This window comes from Hyperoodon ampullatus (assembly GCF_949752795.1).
Source record: "Hyperoodon ampullatus genome assembly, chromosome: 14".
Taxonomy (NCBI): Eukaryota; Metazoa; Chordata; class Mammalia; order Artiodactyla; family Ziphiidae; genus Hyperoodon; species Hyperoodon ampullatus.
The window spans coordinates 18122788-18147607 of NC_136927.1; the positions used below are offsets into that span (position 1 = coordinate 18122788).

Below are 24820 nucleotides of genomic sequence, written 5' to 3' on the forward strand. Positions count from 1 at the left end.
TCGAGCCCACGGCCCAGCCTTGGCAGCACACCTGCCGCCTTAGGAGGTGGAGTAAGAAGGACCAGCACTGCCTCGGATGTCATTCTGCCAGAATAACCCGCCTGGAATGTAATCCCGGATCCGGGTCCAACCACCAGTTTACAGGGAAATCATTTGGTTCCTGATTCAAACACAGCAAATACAGACAGACATTTTTTGAGAAAGCCAAAGAAAACTGACAAGGACTAGGTAATAAAGAATCTTCTTAAATGGTAAGGTATTTAATCCTTGTACGTTAGAGATATAAGTATTTGTGAGAGAAAAATGTCTGTTTTAAACTACTCAAGAAAAAAGTGTGGGTGAGGGAAGGAGATAAAATAAGACTGGCAAAATGTTGACAACTGTGGATCTGGGTGAGGGTACATGGGATTTCATTATACTCATATCTGCTTTTGTGGATGTTTAAAAATTTCGAAGTACAAGCTAAAAAATAGTGTACTAATATCTGCAACTTACTTGGAAATGCAGAAAAATAACAGATTGGAACTGATGGATGGATGGATGGGAAATGGAGAGAGACAGATTTGGGAGTGTAATAAAATGTCAATGGTAGAACCTGGGTGGTGGGTATGTGGGTGTACAGTTCTTTTTACTTTTCTGTATGTTTGGAAATTTTCATAACAAAATGTGAAAAAAGTTAGTCTAGGTACAATCCAGAACCTTTTAAAATAAATCTTAATTGTTATAACCTTTGCCTGACCTAACCCTAATTTTTCCCAAGACTTGAATAAAGTGGGGTGATGCATCATTGGAATCCTGAAACTTATTTAAACATTTCCCCAAATGATTCCAAGGTTCCAGGCTGGTTTGGTAGAAAGCCCCTTCAGCAACTTGCCTCTCCTGGTGATGTCTAGATCCCACCGACGTCATAAAGTCCCCAGTTCCTCTGTTCTGTTCTGTTCTACGTGAATGAAGCAACCTTTGCATCTGTACTTGGGTTTGCAATAGATTCATTTCCCTCCTAGGAAAATGCACTCACAGGCCATCAGCAAACCCTAGTCCAGTCAGCAGGTATATTTCTCATAATGAGTAAATCAATTGTGTTTTTAGCGTGAAAGAATGTTTAGTTAGGATGAATTAAATTTGAAAACAAGTTTAATGAGGATGAGTTAAACTAGGTAAGTTAGTTGGGATGGATTGAATTATCAGAGACCAGTCTCTCTGGTGACTGATACACATGATTTCTGCAGAAGCAAAGCCAAGGCAAGACTCGGGTTACTAACACCTCTGCCAACTGTAACCATCCTTTGGGTCCTGGAGTGAAAGAAGTAGCTAAGGTTGCCTATAATTATTGTACCTGCTTCACAAAAGGACGAAACCTATGGGGTCAAAAAGCAAATAAGCTTCTGGAGCAGGTCGAGCACTAGAACCTGTGACTTCTGAACAGCTAAACCAACACTCGGCAACAAGGAGGGCTTGGGCCATGGCTGGCCTTGTGTGGAGTCCCGCCCCTGGTTCCACACAGACATACAGAATCAGAGCATCTACACAGTGGTACAAAGGACTTAAAGAAGTTTTTTCCCCTTTTGTCCACTTCACTTCGGAAACTTTACAGTATCAACGTCACACGGAAAAAACAAAGTGTGATGTCAGCTAAATTATATACTCCTCTAATTAAAGATAAGTAAAGCAATAGACTCTCAATAGTCTATAATTAATTTCATATACTTGGAATGGTTTCCAATGAGAAAACTGAAGTTTAAGCAAATGTACCAGCATTTCCTAACTACAAATGACTTACAACAGATTGGTAATTTGACAAAAGTTTTAAATGCAGACAAATAAGTACCTTGAACTTTATTCTGAACATAAGCAGAATAAAATAAAGAGATTTCTACATACTATGCTCCAAACACTATAAAGCTGACTCAATTGTTCAGCATTAGCTTGAGAGTACAATTGGGTGACTCCATCTGAAAGTAGCCACTGACAGAGACAATTAATTGCACCTGGACAAACATAAGCTCATGGGTGGTCTCATTACGGTTTTCATATAAGATAAAGTGATTAAGTAATCACTTTTGTGTTAAAATATATTCTCCAGGAGGCAATATGAACAAATTTTTAAAATCAACTGCCCCAAGTGACATGAATCACATTTTAAAAACTCATAATTGTCTAAAATAATGACTTGGTCCTCCACCTAGTAAGAGTAAACCTTTCATATGAAGGACTTTCAACATTTAATACTTGATATAACAAAAATTAATAATAATGATGATAGGAATGGTTTTGTTCTTTTTTAAGATGCTTCACCTTGTGATAGAGAATTCAGAAATCTTCACACTATCTTTCAGAGTATGCTATGGGGCAGGTGTCCCATTTTCCAGATGAGATTAAAGCAAAGAGACAGATGTTGCCTGCCGAGGTTTGGTCAGGGGCTCAAGCAGGGCCACGACCACACCAAACATGGCTCTATTCACAGGCCTGCAGGAGTCCATAAGCTGTTAGAGCCTTCCCATTCTGCCCGGCTTAGAATTCTGTGACATCAATGTCATTAACAATTAAGGAACAAAAGTATCATTCTCTCCAAGTCTGTGTTTCTGGAATGACCAGCTGACTGTTTCAGTCCAAGGGATATCACAAGGCAGAAGGGAATACTTCACTTTGGGGAATACCTAGCAACAGCTCCTGGGTGCTAAGGGGCACAGGAGGTAGGAGCGCACAGAGGGCAGGGGGAGCGTGACGCTGGGATTAAAGCCTGTGAGACTATTGTAAATAGTGCTGCAATGAACACTGGGGTGCATGTGTCTTTTTGAATTATGGTTTTCTCTGGGTATATGCCCAATAGTGGGATTGCTGGGTCAGATGGTAGTTCTATTTTTAGTTTTTTAAGGAACCTCCTACGGTTCTCCATAGTGGCTGTATCAATTTACATTCCCACCAACAGTACAAGAGGGTTCCCTTTTCTCCACACCCTCTCCAGTATTTATTATTTGTAGATTTTTTGATGATGGATATTCTGACCAGTGTGAGGTGATACCTCGTAGTTTTGACTTGCATTTCTCTAATAATTAATAAAGATGTTGAGCATCTTTTCATATGCCTCTTGGCCATCTGTATGTCTTCTTCGGAGATACGTCTGTTTAGGTCTTCTGCCCATTTTCTGACTGGGTTGTTTGTTTTTTTGATACTGAGCTGCATGAGCTGTTTGTGTATTTTGGAGATTAATCCTTTGTCCGTTGATTCATTTGCAAATATCTCCTCCCACCATTCTGAGGGTTGTCTTTCATCTTGATTATGGTTTCCTTTGCTGTGCAAAAGGTGTGAAGTTTCATTAGGTCCCATTTGTTTATTTTTGTTTTTATTTCCAATAGTCTAGAAGGTGGGTCAAAAAAGATCGTGCCGTGATTTATGTCAAAGAGTGTTCTCCCTATGTTTTCCTCTAAGAGTTTTACAGTGCCCCATCTTACATTTAGGTCTTTAATCCATTTTGATGGATAAAGAAGATGTGGTACATATATACAATGGAATATTACTCAGCCATAAAAAGGAATGAAATAAGAGTCATTTGTAGAGATGTGGATGGACCTAGAGACTGTCATACAGAGTACAGTAAGTCAGAAGGAGAAAAACAAATATCGCATATTAACGCATATATGTGAAATCTAGAAAAATGGTACAGATGAACCAGTGCACAAGGCAGAAATAGAAACACAGATGTAGAGAACAAACGTATGGACACCAAGGGGGGAAGGGGAGGTGGGATGAACTGGGAGGTTGGGATTAACATATATACACTAATGTGTATGGAATGGACAGCTAATGAGGGCCTGCTGTATGGCATAGGGAATGCTGCTTCACTTTGCTGTGCAGTAGAAACTAATACAACATTGTAAAACAACTATACCCCAATTAAAAAATAATAAAATAAAATATAAGGAGCATTAAAAAAATAAAGAAATAAAGCCTGTGAGAAAGGACTGGCAGCTAAGACCTGACTGCTTGTCTCTCAAAGGTCAGGTAGACACGTGGGCCTTTTTCCGAGGATAGAGAGGGAACCAGTGACAATCAGTGTGCACTGAACAGCTTCCTCAGTCATGGGGTAATTCTAATTGTAACAGAACACAACAGGGACATTATAATGGAACCATTCCTGACTTCTTTATCTGGCTTTAAAAAATGACTGTGGCAAAGAAACAGTTCCGAAGGACCCAGATATTAATTTTAAAATTTGTGTTGGTCATAAAGAAGGATCATTTCTTCTGGAAGGCTGATTTATACATAACTGTAGATCAACAGTCATGTAAAAATGCAACTTCTCATAATGGAAACCAATGCTCTATTTATGCATGTTGAGAAACTATAACAAACATTGGTGTAGTTGATGGAGATATCATATCTTATCACCCACAGTCACAGTTTGGCAGCCCAGGTTAAGAGAGTCACACGATGAATCACTTAGTCTAACAACTCAGTTTGCAAAGAGAATTATAAATGCATATATGCTTTTTATGCGACATACCACAACTGTGGTTTATGCCAAATAGTATATCAACAGACACAAGGCAGTGAGAAAGAAGCCGGGGTCCAGCTGAAGAGCCTTACAGTACACAATCACCAAACAACCACAGACTCCTCCCCAGCCAGCTTCTTCCACACCCCTGTAAAGGGTATTTTAAGACTGCCTTTTGTCACTTCACATGATAAAGAACATGGCAGAGGATTTTCATGCACTGCCCTTTACTGCTGTTAAGTTGAAAAGCTACTGACCCAGGAAGGTCATGTCTAGCATCCTCTGTAGTCTGGAGATCACAGCATGATGCAGAAGGGAATGTAAACACATTCCGGACTTGTGAACCTCACCTTGTGGTCTGTGGAATGGAGCCCTGAGATTAGCCAAGTTTTCTTGTGACAAGGTCCTTTTAGAGGCCATTACCCTGACTTCTCCTCACACCCTGATGGGACCCAATACACACTGGATTTACACTGAATTCTACTCTGAAAATCATGTTATCCTTCCTGTTTATATCATTACATAAAAGTGCCTGTGTGGCACGTGGAAGGGAGAGAAGACGAGGCCGGATGTTAGACAACCAGACCCGAAGCCCCTCTAGCTCTCCTGGCCAGTCAAGGCCCTTTCAGATGGCTGACCACACCTGAGCTGTCATTTGTTCTCTGCTGCAAAACGGTGGGGACCTACTTCATAAACAGGAAATGTAGTCAGTCCCCAGAATAAAAATCGGGGTTCGGACACTGGTAACATTCACGTACCATGAATCAAGCACCTACCAGGGGCCAGCACTGGACAAACCATTACACATACTACACACCTGTAATTTTGCAAATTCAATTAAGAAGCCCAGATGCCACGAAGCTTCTGAGGCCATGCGTGAGAAGACACCTAGAGTGCCGAGAAGGTGGGTGGAAGGATCGATTTCTATCTGATTTAGGAAGGACGTACAAGAATCATGGTTCGTATGCGCCAACCACCCTGCAAATGATTAACCCCCACTCGCTCACCCCAGCTTTCTAGCCATTTAAGGCACGTCCTACGAGCGCTGCTCTCGAACTTGAGGAAGCAGAGTTAAACACTCATTCAAACCCTGCATGGCTGGGCCCCACCTCCAGACTCCTGATTCAGTGGATCTGGGGTGGGACCCAACAACGTGCATTTCTAATAAGCTCCCAGGGCTTGTCGATGCTGTTGGTACAGGAACATACTTAGGGGTCTGTATCACTAGCATGACCTTGGAAATTTAGGAACCTATTTGGGGTTTGGACCGGCTAAGGACATCCCTCTAGATGGTGGCTTTGCTGGATAACCTGGGCGTTCACCAAGGTATGCTAACATGCCAGACAAAGCCTACCCATCTTCCCTCCCCCCAAGTAAGCCTAAAAATGTTGCTATGGGCAGGGGTTGAGTAGATATATCCAATTAACAATGAAAAACAGATACATTCACAAAGAAGTAGATGGTGAAGCCACAGTTAAATTGATGCTACAAGCACCCAGCACAGTGCTGATCATGTGGACCAGTGTTTTGAGACCCTTATCTGGGAACAAGGGCCGACCCACCACAGCAGCAACTTGACGACAGTCATACCTGACTTGCTTTTCGTCGCCGCCACCCCCAGGGGAGAGTCTGGGGATCTGGTGAAGGACAGCTGCTTCACAGGCGTCAAGGTCTTTTCTCAGAATGTCACTGTGATTACAGAGCCTATAAAATAAAACAGGTGCTGCGGGAGATGTTTATTTAAGCACAGACGGCCAGCTTCTAGAATCTATGGTGGTTCCTCATGGTTTATTGAAATATATCTGTAATATAATCTAGACATAAAAACGCAGCAACTAGACTGTCTCTCGACAGAGATGTAAAACGGGGTGGTTTGAAAAACTTGTTTGTGTGTATGTGGCAGTTTTAAATCCATCAGAGGAAGTCGCTTTTAACCCTTTGAAGACTTTAATGATGTTCAAATCCACAGCTGTGCAATCCCATTCCACATGCCACCTGACTGATAGGAATGCCAGATAATCTTAACAGCAGAAAAGGCTAATTTTACATTGTCAATCATAACAAAGTTAGAGCTCCTCAACTCACATGAAGTTTACTTAAATTGTCACTGTTGAGAAATTGAAAACTGCTGGCTGAAGTACAGGTTACGTCCTCTATTTCTGAATGTAGAAAAATGACTATTATTTCTCCATTCAGATCCCACTGCAACACTTTCTTTATTCTTAGTAAGAACAGGAAGGAGTGGAAAGAGGGATTTAGCCCTCATCTATTTGCAGTCCACGGGGGGACTGGTGGAGCGTTAACAGTTTGGCCACTGTTTTAGGTTAGGTCGGTCATAGGGCCACAACAGCCTCCAAAGAGATTGGCTAGTAACTTCCTTTAAAAGAAAATGTCTGTTTGCATGATTCTAAAAAGCTATGGGAGAAGATATCAAAGACAAAACAGTATTTCTCCTTTAAAGGAACTGATCACATGTGTAGTTGGGAAGATTCAATACATACTCCCAAAGGAAAATGAAGCAACTTATAAACCAATGTTCATTAGCAAAGTACTACTAATTTGTAGTTAGTGCAAAGGTTGGTTGAGTTACTAGATCTAGTCAATGGCCATGCGCCCGATGATGCAAGGATGAAAAAGACCTGCTCCTCCTGTACACTGGAGGTATGGACCCACCCCCACTCTGCAGCAGGTTTCCACCCTGGGCAGGAAATAGAAATGGGCTCCCAGATTCAAGCCCTGTTCTCGACTCCAGACCACCCTGTCGGCACTCCAGCTCCTTGCCAGGTCCCAAGCTCCTGTCTAAACGCTAAGCCTGGAGTCTTCATCTCTATGGGCCAGACCGTGTTGGGTCCTTCACTCCTGAGCTCTGCTGCCCCACATGTCCTGGACTCCTGGCCAGTGGGACTTACAGCACCTATACCTGCTTTTCCTAAGGCAAAATCTGGGTCCTGATTCTCCCTGGAAGGCTTTATCTTGTCGCCAACCAATTCACAGAATGAGACTGAGGCAGGAGATAGATGGGCCCCCCCAGGGTAAACAGCTGGAGTTCGCTCCCTGTGGACCGATACTCCAAGATGAAAATAGCAGGACAATCGAGAGAAGAGCCTGGGCCCTGCCCAGATAAAAGACCACATATTTCTTATTCTCGAAGTCAAAGAGACCTGCCCAACTAGAAAGCTCCTTGGAGGTCAAAAGGGGAGTGATGCCAACCTACCCACAGGCCTCTTCGCTGGCATCCATCTTGGCTGAGAGATGCGCATGCACATGGCAGGACCCTGAGATATACCAAATATGGACTCAGAATCAGGCAACTCAAAATGACTGGCCAAAAGAAACCTGGAAGAAATGCCCCATATAAGTGATTCAAACTACCACAAGGGCATGACTCTCTCTCTGAGAGTCCACACGTACTGTACCCTTTTTCCTCCTAATAAACACTTTACTTGTTTCACTACCTTCTGTCTTTGTGGGAATTCTTTTCTGCAAAGCTGAAGGGCCAGGGCCTTGTCACTGACCACTGGTCTAGTGGCTAGGATTCAGCACTCTCACTGCTGTGACCCGACCTCAATCTCTGGCTGGGAACCAAAACCCTGTTCAAGCCGCTACAGGCTGAGGCCACCGGAGATCAAGACCTGCCCTTAAGAAGAGGAAGATAAGCCTATTTCAGAGCAGTAAAGGAGCGCACAAGTGGAAGACAATGAGGAAGTGGGAGGAGGACCTTCTGCTTGGGCAGGATGCAGATGGAGGAGAGATGATAGCTGAAGCCAAGGAGCCACAAGGCAAAGGCGACAGGAAATGCCAGGGTGAGAGAGGTGTGGGGACCAGCAAGGAGATGAGTCTGGCCAGGTGGCGGCTGCAGTTGGTGGTGACGGGATAGTAAAGGGAAATAAAATTTGGTATAAAACTCTGGCGAGGCAACAGAGATAAACCTTGTGGATTCTGGAGCCATGGCTGGTTTCCTGGCAGCTGTGCCTGGATGGGGTTGGTGAGGGACAGACTGGCCAGGGGACTGACCCTGTGCTCTGGGTGGCCGGGGAGGAGCGTGCAGGTGTGAGTGCAGTGGGGGAGGACCCAAGCACCCATGGCTGGTGGGCCGAGGATGCTAAAAGCTGGGGCACATGCCAACCTCAAAGGGCCAGTCACCCTACGCTCCCAATGAGGAATGTGTGTCTCAGTGAGGCTACATCTTTCCAGTTTTCGAAAAGCTGGAAATTCACAATTACTAGTTTTATTTTTATATGCCATCTCCCAAATTTTAAAATGGGGCAACTATTCAAAAGAAAGTTAAATACTGTGCTTGACAAACAGCGCTCTCTGCGGGCTTGGGGTCTCCAGCTTACGATGCCTCTAGACACACTTCCCGACCAGGTGGTAAACCCTGAGCAAGGGCTGTGGCTTCCGCACCTCCTCCCAAACCCAAGTACAGCAGGGAACTCGGCAGACACTGGTTAATGCTGCTGTGCTAAGGAGGGGTGGGGGCAGCCTCCCTCCAGGGATGAGCATTTTATCTCTGCCATTCTCAGGAAAGATGAGAAGAGAAAGCTGATGAGCGGTTTGATTATTGTTATAAACCCCCTACAGACAATGCTCCCTGATGCCAGCATCCACGCCCACCCCCAACCCGATATCACCACGGTGGGGCCAGTGCTCCACCACACGCCAAACGCCTGCGTTCTTTCCTAGTCTGATTGGTCCAAACATCAGGCCTGCTTAGACCAGCTCCCCCCACATCTGTCTGGGAGCTTCTCCCACTGCCTCCTTCGCAGGGATCTTTCTCATCCCTGAATTCCTCTAGCACAACGCAGACAGCATCCTACTCTGTACTGCTCTCCAGTTATGCCCTGTCTGCCGAGTCTTCTCAACATGACCAGAGGCCTGTTGAGAACAGCAACTGGATTTGTGATTTCACAAGATGCTGAAGACACACTTAAAGACACTGTGTGTTGAATGACAGGCCAAGATTTAAACACAGATTAGGGAATTCATGACACGCCTGTTGTCACAGCCTGTTTTTACATGTTGGTGTCACAACAGTCTGGGGCTTCCAGGGCTCTGCAACGAGTGATCAACAAGACAGTGATCAATTAGACGGCCGCAAGCACTGTCCCCATGGAGCTACGGCCCATGCCAGATTAACTCCGAACCTTGATGAGTTGGTCTGTGTTGAGATTTCTAACAGTTATCTCCCCATGGGATAGACTTTAGTTTGCAAAATATCCATCAATCCTTTGCTGAAAATAACTCTTAAATAATTCACACAGTGTACTAAGCTAAAGATTAAAGACTATGTGTTATGAAAATACTATTTTAGAATTCAAGACCCCAATTTGTTTCATGTCTTCTATTTGCATTCCTACCAAAATACTTCAGCTGGAAGGGCAATGGCCTGACAGCCCATGTCCAGTCTCCCCCGGGGAATATGTGGCCTGGCACCAAGGCACTGGGCCCTACCATCCGGTTGTTTTCTGTGAAGTCCGGCAAGTGGACAAACCTGCTGGATGACAAACAATTGCTAGAAACACAAGCGGCACTTTAAAATATTTTATTTTATCCAATAATAGTTAAGTATACAATAAATAAAATTAGTTTTTGGCTAAATTTAAAGTAATTACTTTTTTTAAAAAATGTATTTATTTATTTTTGGCTGTGTTGGGTCTTCGTTGCTGTACGCAGGCTTTCTCTAGTTGCGGGGAGCAGGGGCTACTCTTCGTTGTCGTGCGTGGGTTTCCCATTGCGGTGGCTTCTCTTGTTGTGGAGCATGGGCTCTAGGGCGCACAGGCTTCAGTAGTTGTGGCACAGGGGCTCAGTAGTTGTGGCTCGCGAGCTCTAGAGCGCAGGCTCAGTAGTTGCGGCGCACGGGCTTAGTTGCTCCGCAGTATGTGGGATCTTCCTGGACCAGGGCTCGAACCCGTGTTCCCGGCATTGGCAGGTGGATTCTTAACCACTGCGCCACCAGGAAAGTCCATAAAGTAATTACTTTCTAAGTTTTGGGCTAAATTTAAAGTAATTACTTTCTAAGAAAGCTTCATTTTTCAGTCGCACAGAATTTAGGACATAATTTACAAGAAAGCAATTCCACATCAGGCTAATGTGAGCACTCAAATTAAGGTAGAATTTTTTGTTTAAAGTAAGGGAGAAAAGGTGTTATGCTTTTTCTTTCAGTATCACAAGCTGAGAATGACTTCTTAGCAAACAGAAAATAAACTTTTCCTTAACTGTAGCAGATGACTTTCACACATGCCCGTGGGTCTTATCTTTGGGGGACTCAGCACAGATGCGCTTCAGCTGCAGTGATGCGAGCTTGACTTTCGGGCTTCCTTTTCTCCAGAAGACAGCAGTCAGCATGGTGTGGTCCCCGACTCCAGGTAGCGACAAGTTTGCTTACCTTATTTACATATTATAGTGTTACTTGTTAAAAGTTTTATGAATTACGTTTACTGTCTTTTTAACGAAATTGAAGAATCAGAAAGGAGATGGTTACATCCACAACAAAGTTTTAGGGAGGAAACTGTATTTCAGAACAAGCAACAACAAACAGGCATCACTCGCAGAGGTGGCCGTGGATGGTGAGCCTGTCACTGAGGAATAACCCACACGTGAGCGTGGGAAGGGGACAACCCAGATGGACTGTCTGCAACCGATTCCGGAGCTCGCAGAAACCCCACCTGGAAACTCACGGCTTCAGTCCTACCTTCCTTTTGAAACATAAGTGGCTTTGATCTTTTCACTAAGAACACATGGTCTGGATAGAAAAGCTGATTTAAAAACTATCATTGTATCAGATCCCAGGCCTGGTTTTCTGCATTTGATTCCCACGGAAATTTGTTGATTACAATGAACATTTAAAAATCCTCCTAAGATCCAAGAGGTTCTTAAACAGAAGTAACAGAATGCATTCACGTACCTAATGCTCAAAGCCCACAACTGCTGCAAAATATAACTAATGAACCAAAGCCGACTGTTGTCAGTCAAAACCCGAGCTGCTAATTCAATTTGTGTAGCTTACTGGTCCTCCTGAAGCAATTTAGCACCTTTGCCAATAAGAGAAAACCTCTAGTGACACCCCACCCACAGGTACACAAACACAACCCAGAAGCAGAGAGGCCCAAAGAAGCCCTACCTCCATAAAGATGCAAATTAAGATTTAAACAGGGTAGCAATCGGCCAGCGCTAATCCTTTTACCGAGGTGTAAATGGCTATTGAGAACTGAATTCTGGGCTGCCAGCTTTTGTTGGGTAGTCTTACAGACACATTTCACCCAGGAGCCACGCCAAGCCACCAACTCTGAGGACGACTGATAAACAGTTTCATCAGGCCAGCGTAATTTGTTTGCTTTGCTATCAAACTTCCTGACCATCAATCCAAACGCGTCAACGTAACCAGCATGAAGAATTAGCACCCTGGGAACAGGAACTGGGAGCAAGGATCCCAAGCCTGACGCCCGGTGGCCGGAAGAGCTGGAGGTGCGGCTGAGGCAGGGTCTGGACGTGGGGTTTTGTTGGCCACACAAAACGGTTGTAGAAAGGACAAACATGTACATAGTTAAACAGTATTTTTCTTTTCATGGGCTGTCTTAGGAAACCTATGTTTTGGTGGCTACCTCGGCCCCCATTGTGCAACCCCCTGGGTGGTCCCTTCCGGGGGGGCCACTCGAAGGGAGCACAAAGCCGGAGGGAGGGGAGGAGGGGGCGGCAGCACAAAGGCCAGCGGCGGGGGTGGGGGTCTGCGGCGGCCGCGGGCCAGGGGTCACGAACAAGACTCCTCTCTTCACCCGGGAAACAAGGGCTCCTTCTCTTCACCTGGAGGCCGTGTGAGGGCGCTGACAGCTGGGATCGCGGGGCTTGCCGTGTGGGGCACCCGGGCCTGCGAGCGTGCTCTTTATTTAAAGCAGCAGAGGCTGCACGAGCAAAACCCCTGCCTTTTCCCCCTCGCTGGCCTCCAAACAGATCTCCTTATCCTGCCCCACTTCAATTCTCAGAACTACTCCCTCTCCCTGACCACCTGATTTAAAGTTCCTTAATGAGGCGCTGGAAGGCCCCCTTTCTAACTGGTGATCCCCTCCAGCCTTCAAAAGAGAGAACCCGTCTGAACCCAGAATGAGTTCTTAGTAGCCAAGAATCTCTGTGGGTCCCAAACGTAACACCCAGGTTGATAAAAATCCACCCTGCTGGGAGGATGAAGGCTGGAAACATTTGCTCCTTGGGTTTCTGTTAAATCCCTGACATGTCACCAGAGGGGTGTCGTCATTAGGGTGCTGGCTGTGCTCTCCAATCTGAGGTGCATACAACAGATTTATGGAGCCAGTTACCTACAGTGACCTGGCTTTAAATCTCTGCTGCCAAAATGAACATGCAGGGTAAATGACTTATTATCAGACAACCTGATGCCTTTCAAAAATTTAATACAATCAGGCCGTGTATTTTGGAAAAGTTTAAAAATACTATGAACATAGTAAAAAAATTTTTTTTTATTAGACATCATCATTGGTTCTATAATTAAACGTGAGAAGGTGCTTTTGGTAAAGGGGTATCTTTTACTGTCAGGGTAGAACCATTTTTGCTGGGGCTTAATGACTGATGGGGGACCCTAAAACCAAACATCAGACTTTCGCCGTGTTGGTACACGTCTGTCTCCACACGTGTACGTGCGTGTGCGTGTGCGTGCGTGTGTGTGTGTGTGTGTGTGTGTGTGCGCGCGCGCATGCGCAGGGGTGCGTCTGTAGGAGAAGAGACCAGGAGGGTCTCCAGCTCAGGCTGGGCCAGCGTGGCTTCACCACCGGAGGGAGACCAGAAGGCATGATGGGTGGTGGATGGGTCGCTGAGGCTCAGGCAACGTTCAGACCCTGAAATAAGTTAGTGTTTATGTCGCTTCTCACCTAGAAGGGACATATGAGACTCCTTCAAGGCCAATTAAGTCTGATGAATGGGAGTGGGGTCCATGGCAGTCACTGACTCAGTGTTCTGGGTCCACCTCAATGATGCCACTGAAATGGCAGTAGCAGCACCCAGGGAGGGACCTGCAGGAAAGAGACTGAACACTTGGCTATTAACGCTTGCCCTCTGCTGTAGGAGTCAGTAGAAATCAAACACAGGACTGCAGGAAAAGACTGTGCCCACTTGCTGCTGGGCCCTTCAGAGAGGCAATACTGTATTACTATGAAGAAGTTGAATCACTTTATTATTCAAATGCTCACTCACCCAAGAAGCTGCTTAAGTGATGCCAAAGACAAAAAGAAGAAACAAGAAACAAGAAAGTGGATGATACCAAATCATCATTGTGAATGAACAAATGGATTAACTGTGGAGGAGAGGCAGGCAGGATGAAAGCAGGGAAACAATCCAAGTTAACTGGCCCCCCTGGGTAGACGCTGGGAACCAGGTGAAAAGGCTTCTCTAGTCAGTGTCGGGGTTCAGGGGATGTCAGACAAGCACATCCCTAATTCCAGGTAAGTGCACTTTTCAAAACGGTGGAAACCAATTCCCAGCGTGCTCGTGATTACAGATGTAATAATGCTCCAGACAACCATGGACAGCATATGTCCTTGTAATCTGTATTTCAGCTGATCAGTAAGGACCATCAGTGCCATGATTCAATACCATAAAAAATTCGTTTAGGGATTCGATGGTCCTGGAAAGTAGTGCTTTTCAGCGTTTAAGGTGGCAGAACACCTGGAGTTCACAGAACTTTCTGCAAAACACCAGAATGTACTAATGTACTTCGTTTCATCACACAAATCTGAAAAACTTTTACAAGCAGACGATGAATATATATATACAATATAAAAATCAAACATATATCCATGATAAAAAGCCAATCTGTCAAAGCTAACAAAATCAGCTGCTTCCATATTTTTCGTCCTTATTCATTTGGCACTCTCACTCATTTTGTTATCTCCTAGTAGGCAAGCTATAGCAGGTACCAAAGTTTTAGGGAAATGATTTTGAGAAAGTTCTCAAAATTACAAAGATTCATTTTCTACAAACTTGGAAAAGACCACTTTACTCACTGCAGGGTAATGCCAGTGGAATATGTCTGAGCATCACTGCCATGGAGAAAACCAGTCTAGCATTGCTTTAAGCAGCAGATTTAGACACACATTCAGTCCATCAAAATGACAAGCAAATTAAAACAAATTACCCTGACGAGGGAGAGCAGTGAGAAAAAAATGAGAATTAGTTGGAAGCCGTAGAAGACGGGGGTTCAGGACTCCTCGTCACAGCTCTCCTGGAGGTTAAGGTAAGTCGCCCAGCAGGGACTGAAAATGGTGAGATCAACTGTAAAAGTACAAGAAAACATATCAAGGCCTCGCTTTTTGCTTCCCTTTGGGTTTTCGGTTGTCTTATCTGCTTGGCCTACCTGCACACCCTCCCCGCAAAGCTCCCCTGAAGGGAAGCCTCCCACTCAGGTCTCAAGCTCCAATGTGCCTTCTCTAATCCCACCTTAAAATGAATTTGGTTTTTCCAGAAGCCTATCATCAATGGCTCAAAGACTGTTCTTCAAAGGTGGGAAATATCAGTTAAGGTGATTACGAACAGGGAAGCTGAGCCATGAGGAACCGAAGAGGAGGAATAAAACGGCAACAAAACAGAGAGGAGGGAAGTGTTGATGTTTGCCACCCGACGACCGGAAACAGATCCCCGTTTTGCTCTGAGGACCCCTCCCCATCATCATCCACCCAACTCGGGCAGGGCTCACGGTGAAGTGCAGGCCTGGGTAGAGCCAGTGGGTTCTGCCATGGCCCCAGGGACTGTGCAGGGCGTGGCCACATGGTGCGGTCAGAGCCATGGAGGCAGAGGCCCCACTGCTGGGCCCAAGCACACGAACCTCCGAGTTGGGCAGCCCACCTGGAAGGGGGTCCCCAGGTCCACTTCACGGTGAGGAGAGGGGACTGCAGTGGGTGCGGAGCCGTCTGCCCTGAGGACAAACTCTGGAAGTGAGCTCTGAATGGAGCTGAACGGGGACTATCAGGGCAGCAAAAAGCATCCTTCCACTTGGAGTGAGGAGGGGAGTAAGAGGCCACCTTGTCGACAAGCTGGGAGAGCAACAGGAGAGGGAGCTCTGGGGCCATGAAACAGGCAGCTGCCCCCCTCCCCACTCAAAGATGACAGAGGTTCTTAGCACTGTTGCAAATATTAGCATAGTAAGTTTATAGAACAACCCAAGCCTATCCCTAAAGAGATATTAAAGATTTCAGGTAGGTCAGGGTGGAGTGTGGAAAACACCACTGTCCCACCCCAGACATCTTCAGGGCTGTCCAGCCCTGGACTCAGCGCTTCTCTCCCCAGAGCGGTGCTGAACACACAACTACCCAGTTCTGCCTCTGGCCTTCCCTTCCCGCTGCAGGCAGACCTTGTTCCCGCTGCTCACACATCCTGGCTTCAGAGAGTCCCCCACAGCTGCTCAAACTAGGGTTTTCCTTTATGATACATTTTCAGCTCTGATTACCTTGTTTCTGGAAGGTATCTCATTTTTAAGGAAAACTTATCACACCCATTTGGATGATTATTTCCTGGGTGAACTCTGAGTTCTGGGGCCTCACTGGGGACCTCACATGCTGATGCGAAGTACAAGCTATGCTTACACGGCACGATACCCACCATTTCTCAATGAAAAGGACCAACTAAAATAAAATGTCCATTTTGTCAGGATTCTGATTCTTCGATGCTAGAAATTAAATCTACCAAACTGCCAAGAGTCAGAAGTGGGAGAGACAGAAGCCAAGTTCATTTCTAACTTTAAAAAAAGGTTGGCCATTCCTGTTTTACCTCATGGACATCCCTGAGTCCTGACTTCTGGAACCATCATATCAGATCACCATGAACTAATTAATTATCAGATGCCAACATATGCCAGCCACTGTACCCGGTGCTTGTGCCGAAAAAGTGAATCTGATGAAGGTGATAAATGAGAACTGAGAAGTCAAGTTCGATTAGTCAATGGTGATACCAGCCAAAAGGAGATCCAAGATCACAGTCACAATAGGTTATGGCTCTGCCACTGTTCCTGCAATTTCACAATATGTCTAGAGCAAGGAGAGATCAAGAGAACATTCCAAACCAAACAATTCCTGATTTGTTTCTTGTGATCATTTCTAGTTCAAGAAAGGAAATCAGGGGCAGGGCTAGCCTGATACGAGAAATAAAATAAGGCAACAGGTTCATATTCTGGGTAATTGTTCATAAATGTATATAAAACACAACCACATCCTGAAATAGCATATTCTACGTGTCAGCACATGGTCATCAGTTTGGAAGGCTTTCTAGAAATCACACACAGGAAAACAAGAAAGTATTGTGTACAATCTGAAGGGACAAATTGTTAACAGACTCGAGAGGGCTCATCACAAGGGAAGAAAGATGACATGCAAGGGGAGAAAGCCGTCCCAGGAACAGATTTAAAAGGTAAAGGGCAAACCAAATTAGAAATGATGTGGCCCAAACTATGCGTTTCATAATTAAAAGTGAAAGCGGCCAAATGAGATCCGGTTTCCTAGGTCTTCAGAAAGGAAGCAGAGGCCAAGCAGAAGTAACTGTGAGGGAGACGGGAGCAGGGGACACGGTGGGGAAGGGAGGGGGAGGCTTGGGTGCTGATGCTGTTTCTTGCCTGGGCGGGGTGACCACGTATTCACCTGTCATAATTAGTAGAGCAGCATGTTCAAGATTTGTTCACTTTTCTGCATGCATGCTATCCTTCAGTAATAACACTTATCTTAAAAAGTACCTAAAAAAAAACCTCTGCAAACTAAAAAAAAAAAAAAAAAGTACCTAAGATAAGGACTTCAGCTTCTTGTTGGTAATGCAAGCTAATCCTTGAATTAAGACCAAAAAATATATATAAAAATATGTCTTTGATAACATTAGAGAGATAAAGTAGGAAAGAACTACAGGATCAAAATCTAGAGAAAAAGGAAATTCAGAGAGATGAGCCTAACATTTGGGGGCACCTTTTCTTTGAAGGGCACGTGTCAATTTCTGAAAAGGTAGCTAATAGTGTGAGAAGCTGAGTGGAGCTCTGGATGACCTCAGAGAGCAAGAGAATAAAAACTCAAGGAAGGGGAACCCTAATAAACCATCCACACTTGGCACTGGAAACTCATAGGGCTACTTCCTACAGATAAGGGTGAAACAGATATAGTCTGGCCCTCAGAGGGACCAAAGCCTGGCTTCAACCCATCTCAATTCTCAGACTTGGATGAAAGTAACCCAGGACTGCTTCTGCCCGAGACGCTGCCAGGAGCAAATGTAAATCCTCTTTAGGTTTCTTCCTGAAACTCATATATTTTATATATATAAAAGTCATTCCAAAAAAGAGCAAAGAAGAAAGGGGACATAATTATTGACAAAGTAGAAATTCTAAAATATAAAATATGCCCAGAAATTTGAAAACTTAGAAAATGGATCTCTTTCTAGTACACTATAGATTTTCAAAACTGACTCAAAATACATGAAAACCTGAATATACATATAAGCATTTAAGAACTGGAATAAGTAATCAAACAAAAATGGAGGAAATTTTCATCAGCAGACCTGTCTTGCTGGTGAAAGAGGCTCTTTCGTAAACTTTGCAAGTGCTTCTCAGCATTCCCCACACTGCCTTCGCTCCAGGTCACCTCTTCTGACTGAGGCCAGCAGCCTGTGATGAGATGGCTGGCAAAGGTGGGACACCAGGCTGAGGCTGGTCAATGGAGAGTTCTTTTAACATCTGTATACACACCAGGTGATAATGGCTGTAATTACTGCCTACTCTGCTGACAATCAGGTCTCAGGATTACTACCCTCTTGAAAACCTGGTTATGGACTTTAAAAATTTAAACCAAAACAAAGATAAGAAAAGTCTCAGATTTTTCAGATCAAAACAGATGAGCTAACAGGAGAGGCACAGGCAAGACTGGAGAATGAAGTGCCAGGTAGAACGTGAAGGGGATGCACTGCCCACCCCACCCCCACCCCGGCACGGGGTTATTTTTTTCCAGAAGTGTAATTCACAGCCTTACTTTGAGAACAAAAGCCAGAATATGTGGAGTGGCAAGAAAAAGCTCAAGGGAGCACCTGTACTGAGGGGCAGAGGTCATGTCCAGGAAAAACAAGCGACAGTGAAGAAAAAAAACAACTGAGAACAGATATCTGAAGGTGCCATCACATCAGAAGGAACACTGCATTTATCAATGTGCTTCCAGCTCCTCTAAAAGTGAACGCTGGGTAAATTCTAAAGAATTTGGTTGTAACCTATTACTCCAGGCAACATGATTTCCACCAGCAAGTCTTTCTCAGATGCAAGAATTTCCTTCCTATATTTAACTTCTGAGAGGGGCTAAATTAAAATCACTGGATGAGATTCAATCTATGTGATCGCATTTTTAGGACCCTGAGAAACCAAGGCTTTCATTTGACTTAGCTTAAAAGGCAGTATTATATTTAGCTTTCAGGCATGCTCCAGGGGGAGAAAGAACAAAGCAACTCTGCAAGTACTTTGTTCAAGCTGGAAGAAAGGTACATAGCACTTCATCAGCTTATTTGAGGCTGGAAGGCACAAAAATCAATATGCACAGAGCCAAAGGTCAAACTGCCGCTGCTTGGTTTTCTTTTCTTTTTCTAATTAAAGAATCTATTTGTTTCTTGAGCTTCCTTATTCAACCTTATGAAATATTATCCTTGATGACACTCCAGTTACGTAGGCAGTGGAGAGAATAATTGACAGACAGTTAAGAATGCAGACTCTGGACCCAGACGGCTGAGTTCAAAGCACACTGAGCCACTTTGTGACTCTGAACAACCTCTCTGTTTCTCAGTTTCCGCCTCTATAAGATGACGATGGCAATAGGAATAAATGGGTTATTATAAATAAAGCTCTCACAACAGTGTCTGGTACAGAGTTGGTGCTACTGAAGGGAACACCACCACCGTCATGGTTGTGATTTGCATGGCAGAGCACAGAAATTAGGAGCATGACTTCTGGCATCTGCCCGCCAGGCTGGACATCACCTGCACCTCCAGCCAGCTGTGTGCCCTAGGAAGGTTATTTAATCTCTCTAAACCCCACTTAAAACACTCTACTTGGCATCTATAGCACAAGCCTGGCCCTCAGTTCTCCTCACTCTTCACTGCAGACTCCTCCCAGACTCCTTTTCTGGTTCCTTCTGATCTTCCTGACCTTGAATGTGGAGTCAGGCCTTGGGGTGCTTTCCTATGTATGCTTACTTCCTAATGGTCCTCTCAGGGCCCATGGCTTTAAAACGCATTTATACTATGATGATTCAGTAGAGTTGCAGGATACAAAGTCAACACACAAAAAATCAGTTGCATTTCTATACAATGAACAATCTAAAGGGGAAATTAAGAAAATAATCCCATTTACAATAGCATAAAAGAACAAAACAGGGACTTCCCTTGTGGTCCGGCAGTTAAGACTCCGTGCTCCCAATGCAGGGGGCCCCGGGTTTGATCCCTGGTCAGGGAACTAGATCCCGCATGTCAAAACTAAGACCCGATGCAGCCAAATAAATATTTTTTTAAAAACTGTTACTCCTGTTACGTTGTTAAAAAACAAAAAACAAAAAGAACAAAATACTTAAAAATAAACTTAACCAAGGAGGCAAGTTGTACATCGAAAACTACAAAACTCTGTTGAAAGAAATTAAAGAAAACACAAATAAATGGAAAGACAACTTGTGTTCATGGGTTTGAAGACTTAATGCTGTTAAAATGTATATACTACCCAACATGATCTACAGATTCAATGCAATCCCTCAACCTCCCAGTGGCATTTTTTACAGAAAAATAGCAAACAATCCTAAAATTCATTTGGAACCACAAAGGACTCTGAATAGCCAAAATAATATTGAGAAAAAAGAACAAAGCAGGAGGACTCACTTTCTTGTTTTAAAACATATTACAAAGCTACAGTAATCAAAACAGCATGGTACTGGCATAAATATAGACATAGACGAATGGAACAGAATAAAGCCATGCACATACAGCCAACTGATCTTCGACAAGAGTGTCACGATGGGGAAAATACACTATGGGGAAAAGACAATCTCTTCCACAAATGGTGTTGGAAAACTGGATAGCTACATGCAAAAGAACAAAGCTGGACCCTTATATTACACCATACAAAAATCAACTCAAAATGGATTAAAGACTTAAATGTAAGAACTGAAGCTGCAGAACTCCTAGATGAAAACATAGGAGAAAAGCTACCTGACACTGGTCCTAGCAAAGATATCATGGATATGACACCAAAAGCACAGGCAACAAAAGCAAAAATAGACAAGTGGGATGATATCAAACTAAAAAAATTCTACACAGCAAAGGAAGCCAGCAACAAAATACAAAGGCAACCTACTGAATGGGAGCAAATATGTGCCTATCATTTGTCTGATAAGGGGTCAATATCCAAAATATATAAAGAACTCATACAACTTAACAGCAAAAAACCCAAACAATCTGATTAAAAATGGGCAGAGGATCTGAATAGACATCCTTCCAAAGAAGATATACAGATAGCCAACAAGTACATGAAAAGGTTCTCAACATCACTGATCATCAGGGAAATGCAATAAAAACCACAATGAGGTATCATCTTACACATGTTAGAATTGCTAACATCAAAAAGAAAAGAAATAACAAGTGTTGGCAAGGAGAAAAGGGAGAGAAAAGGGAACCCTTGTGCACTGTTGGTGGGAATGTAAATTGGTGCAGCCACTATGGAAAACAGTATGGAGGTTCCTCAAAAAATTAAAAATAGAACTACCATATGATCCAGCAATTCCAGTTCTGGGTATTTATCTGAAGGAAATGAAAACACTAACTTGAAGAGATATACACACCCCCAGGTTCACTGAAGCATCATTTGCAATAGTCAAGATATGGAAGCAACCTAAGTGTCCAGTGATGGATGAGTGGATAAAGAAATTGTGCTATATATTTACAATGGAATATTATTCAGCCATAAAAAAGAAGGAAATCCTGCAATTTGTGACAACATGGATGGGACTTTGAGGGCATTATGCTAAGTGAAATAAATCAGTCAGGGAAAAACAAATGCTGTATGATCTCACTTATATGTAGTATCTAAAAAAAACCCTCAATTAATAGATACAGAAAACAGATTGGTGGTTTGGTGGTTGCCAGAGGTGGGCAAAGGGTGGGAGGAGGCCAAATGGGTGAAGGCAGTAAAGTGTACAAACTTCCAGTTATAAAATAAGTTCTGGGGATGTAACATAGAGCATGGTGACTATAGTTAATAATACTGTAGTATATATTTGAAGGTTGTTAAGAGAGTAAATCCTTAAAATTTTCCCAATAAAAAAAATTTTTAACTATGTGTGGTGCTGGATGTTACTAGCCTTACTGTGATGATCATTTTGCAATGTATACCAATATCAAATCACTATGTTGTACACCTGAGACTAATATAAAGTTATATGTCAATTATATCTCAATAAAAAAATATCTTCAAATGAAAGATAACCAGCCCCCCAAAAGTTAACTTTTCATCAACATGCTGTAACAAGTGGACATCCACATGCAAAAAAACAAAAAAAGAAAAGAATCCAAACACAGACATACCCTTCACAAAAATTTACTCAAAATGGTTCACAGTTCTAAACGTAAAACACAAAACTATAAAACTCCTAAAAGATAACATAAGAGAAAACCTAAATGACTTTGGATACGGCGATGACTTTTTAGATACAACACCAAAGGCATGGATCCATGAAAGAATTAATTGATAAGCTGGACTTGGTTAAAAGGAAAAACTCATACTCTACAAAAGATAACGCCGAGAGAATGAGAAGACAACCCACATACTGGGAGAAAATATTTGCAAAAGACACGTTTGATAAAGGACTATTATCCAAAATATATAAAGAACTCTTAAAATTCAACAATAAGAAAAATAACAGCTCAACTAAAACTGGGCCAAAGACCTTAAGAGAAATCTCGCCAAAGAAGATGTACATACAGTAAATAAGCATATGTAACGATGTTCCACATTCTATGTCATCAAGGAAATGCAAATTAAAACAACAATGAGGGGAAATCCCTGGCGGTCTGGTTAAGACTCCATGCTTCCACTGCAGGAGGCATGAGTTCAATCTCTGGTCAGGACCCTAAGATCCCACAAGCCACATAGAACAGCCATACATACATACATACATACATACATACATACAACAATGAAATACCACTGCACATGATAAGAAGGCCCAAATCCAGAACACTGATAACACCAAATGGTGGTGAGGATGTGGAGCGACAAGAACTCCCATTCATTGCTGGTAAGAATGCAAAATGCTACAGCCACTTTGGTAGACAGTTTGGAAATCTCTTACAAAACTTACAAAAGTAATGGGAATACTAGAAGATAAAAGAGAGAAAGGAGCAGAAGGAATATCTGAAGAAATAATGGCTGAGAATTTTCCAAACCACAGGTCCAGGAAGTTCAGAGAACACCAAGCAGGATACACACCCAAAACAGCACACCTAGGAATATCATAAAAATCCTTAATGTGTATGTATGCAACAACAGAGCATCAAAATACATAAGCAAAAACTGGCAGAACTGCAAGAAGAAACAGATAAATCCACTCTTACAGCTGAATACTTCAACTCACCTATACCAGTAACTGATATATCTAGCAGGTAAACAGTCAGCAAGGATACAGCTGAACTGGAGAGCACCATTAATCAACTTGATCTAACTGACATATATAGGACACTTCATCCAACAACAGCAAAATACACATTATTCTCAAGCTCACATGGAACATTTGCCAAGATAAACCACATTCTGGGCCATAAAACACACCTCAACAAAGTTAAAAGAACAAAAGTCATAGAAAGTATGCTCTCAGATCACAATAAGATCAATAACAGAAAGATAACAGGAAAGCTAAAAATATTTGGAGATTAAACAACATATTCTAGATAGCACACTGGTCAAAGAAGAAGTCTTAAGAGAAATTTTTAAATATTTTGAATTGAATGAAAATGAAAATACAATTTATCAAAATTTATGAGATGCAGAGAAAACAGTGCTTACGGGGAAATTTATAACATTAAATGCATGCTTTAGAAGATCTAAAATAAATAACCAAAGCTTCTACCCTAGGAAATGAGAAAAAAGAGCAAGTTAAATCCAAAGCAAGCAGGAGAAATAATAAAATTTAGATCAGAAACCAATGAAATTGAAAACAAGAGAACAAAAAAGAAAATCAACAAAGCAAAAAGCTGGTTATTTAAAAAAGAAACAAACCAAAATGGATAAACCTCTAGTCAGGTGTATTTGTCTGCTCAGGCTGCCATAACAAAATACCACAAACTGTGTTAAACAACAGGAATTTATTTTTCATAATTCTGGAGGCAGGGAAGTCCAAGGTCAAGGTGCTGACTGATTTGGTCCCTGGTGAGACTTGCAGATTGGCCCCCTTCTGTGTCCTCACATAGCACAGAAGGAAGAGCTCTGGTGTCTCTTCCTCTTCTTACAAGGGCACCACCTCTACAGGATTAGGGCCTCACCCTTATGACATCATTTAACTTTTTATCGCCTCTTCACAGATCTTATCTATAAATATAGTCACTTGGGAACTGGGGCTTCAACATATAAATTTTGGGGACACAAACAAATTCAGTCTATAACACCAGGCTAACCAAGAAAAAAAGAGAGAAGACACAGATATTAGAAATAAGAGACTATCATTATTGATCCCATGGACATTAAAAGGATAATAAAGGAGTAATAAGAACTCTATGCTCACAAATTTCTTAACTTAGATGAAATGGACCAATTTCTTGAAGGATACAATCTACCAAATCTCACACAAACAGATGTAGGTAATATGAGTAGAACCATATATGTTAAGGAGACTGAATCAATAATAATCTTCCAAAACAAAGCACCAGGCCCAGTTGGGTTCACTGGTGAATTCTACTGAATATTTCAAGAAGAAATTATACCAATTCTCTACAATCTCTTTCAGAGGATAGAAGCAGAGGGAATACTTCCTAACTCATTTTATAAAGCTAGCGTTACACCTTTATACCCAAAACAAAGACATCAGAAGAAAGGAAAACTACAGATCAGTATCTCTCATGAACACAGATGCAAAAATCCTTAACAAAATATTAGCAAGCTGACTCCATCAATGTATAAAAAAATTATACACCATGACCAAATGAATTTTATCCCAGGCATGGAAGGCTGATTCAACATTTGAAAATTAATGAATGAAATCCATCACAACAGGTTAAAGAAGAAAAATCAGATGATCATATCATTAGGTATAGAAAAAACATAAGAAAAAGTCAACATTCATTCAT

At 42.8% G+C, this 24820-nt stretch overlaps 1 protein-coding gene across 1 annotated transcript in view; it reads right to left on the minus strand.

Moving 5' to 3' along the window:
• KIZ (kizuna centrosomal protein) overlaps positions 1-24820 on the minus strand; it is a 112896-nt gene that overhangs the window by 38192 nt on the left and 49884 nt on the right. The window contains exon 7 of the mRNA XM_079719598.1: positions 6086-6199. Within this exon, the coding sequence (XP_079575724.1) occupies positions 6086-6199 (114 nt within the window). The remainder of the gene's footprint in view (positions 1-6085; positions 6200-24820) is intronic.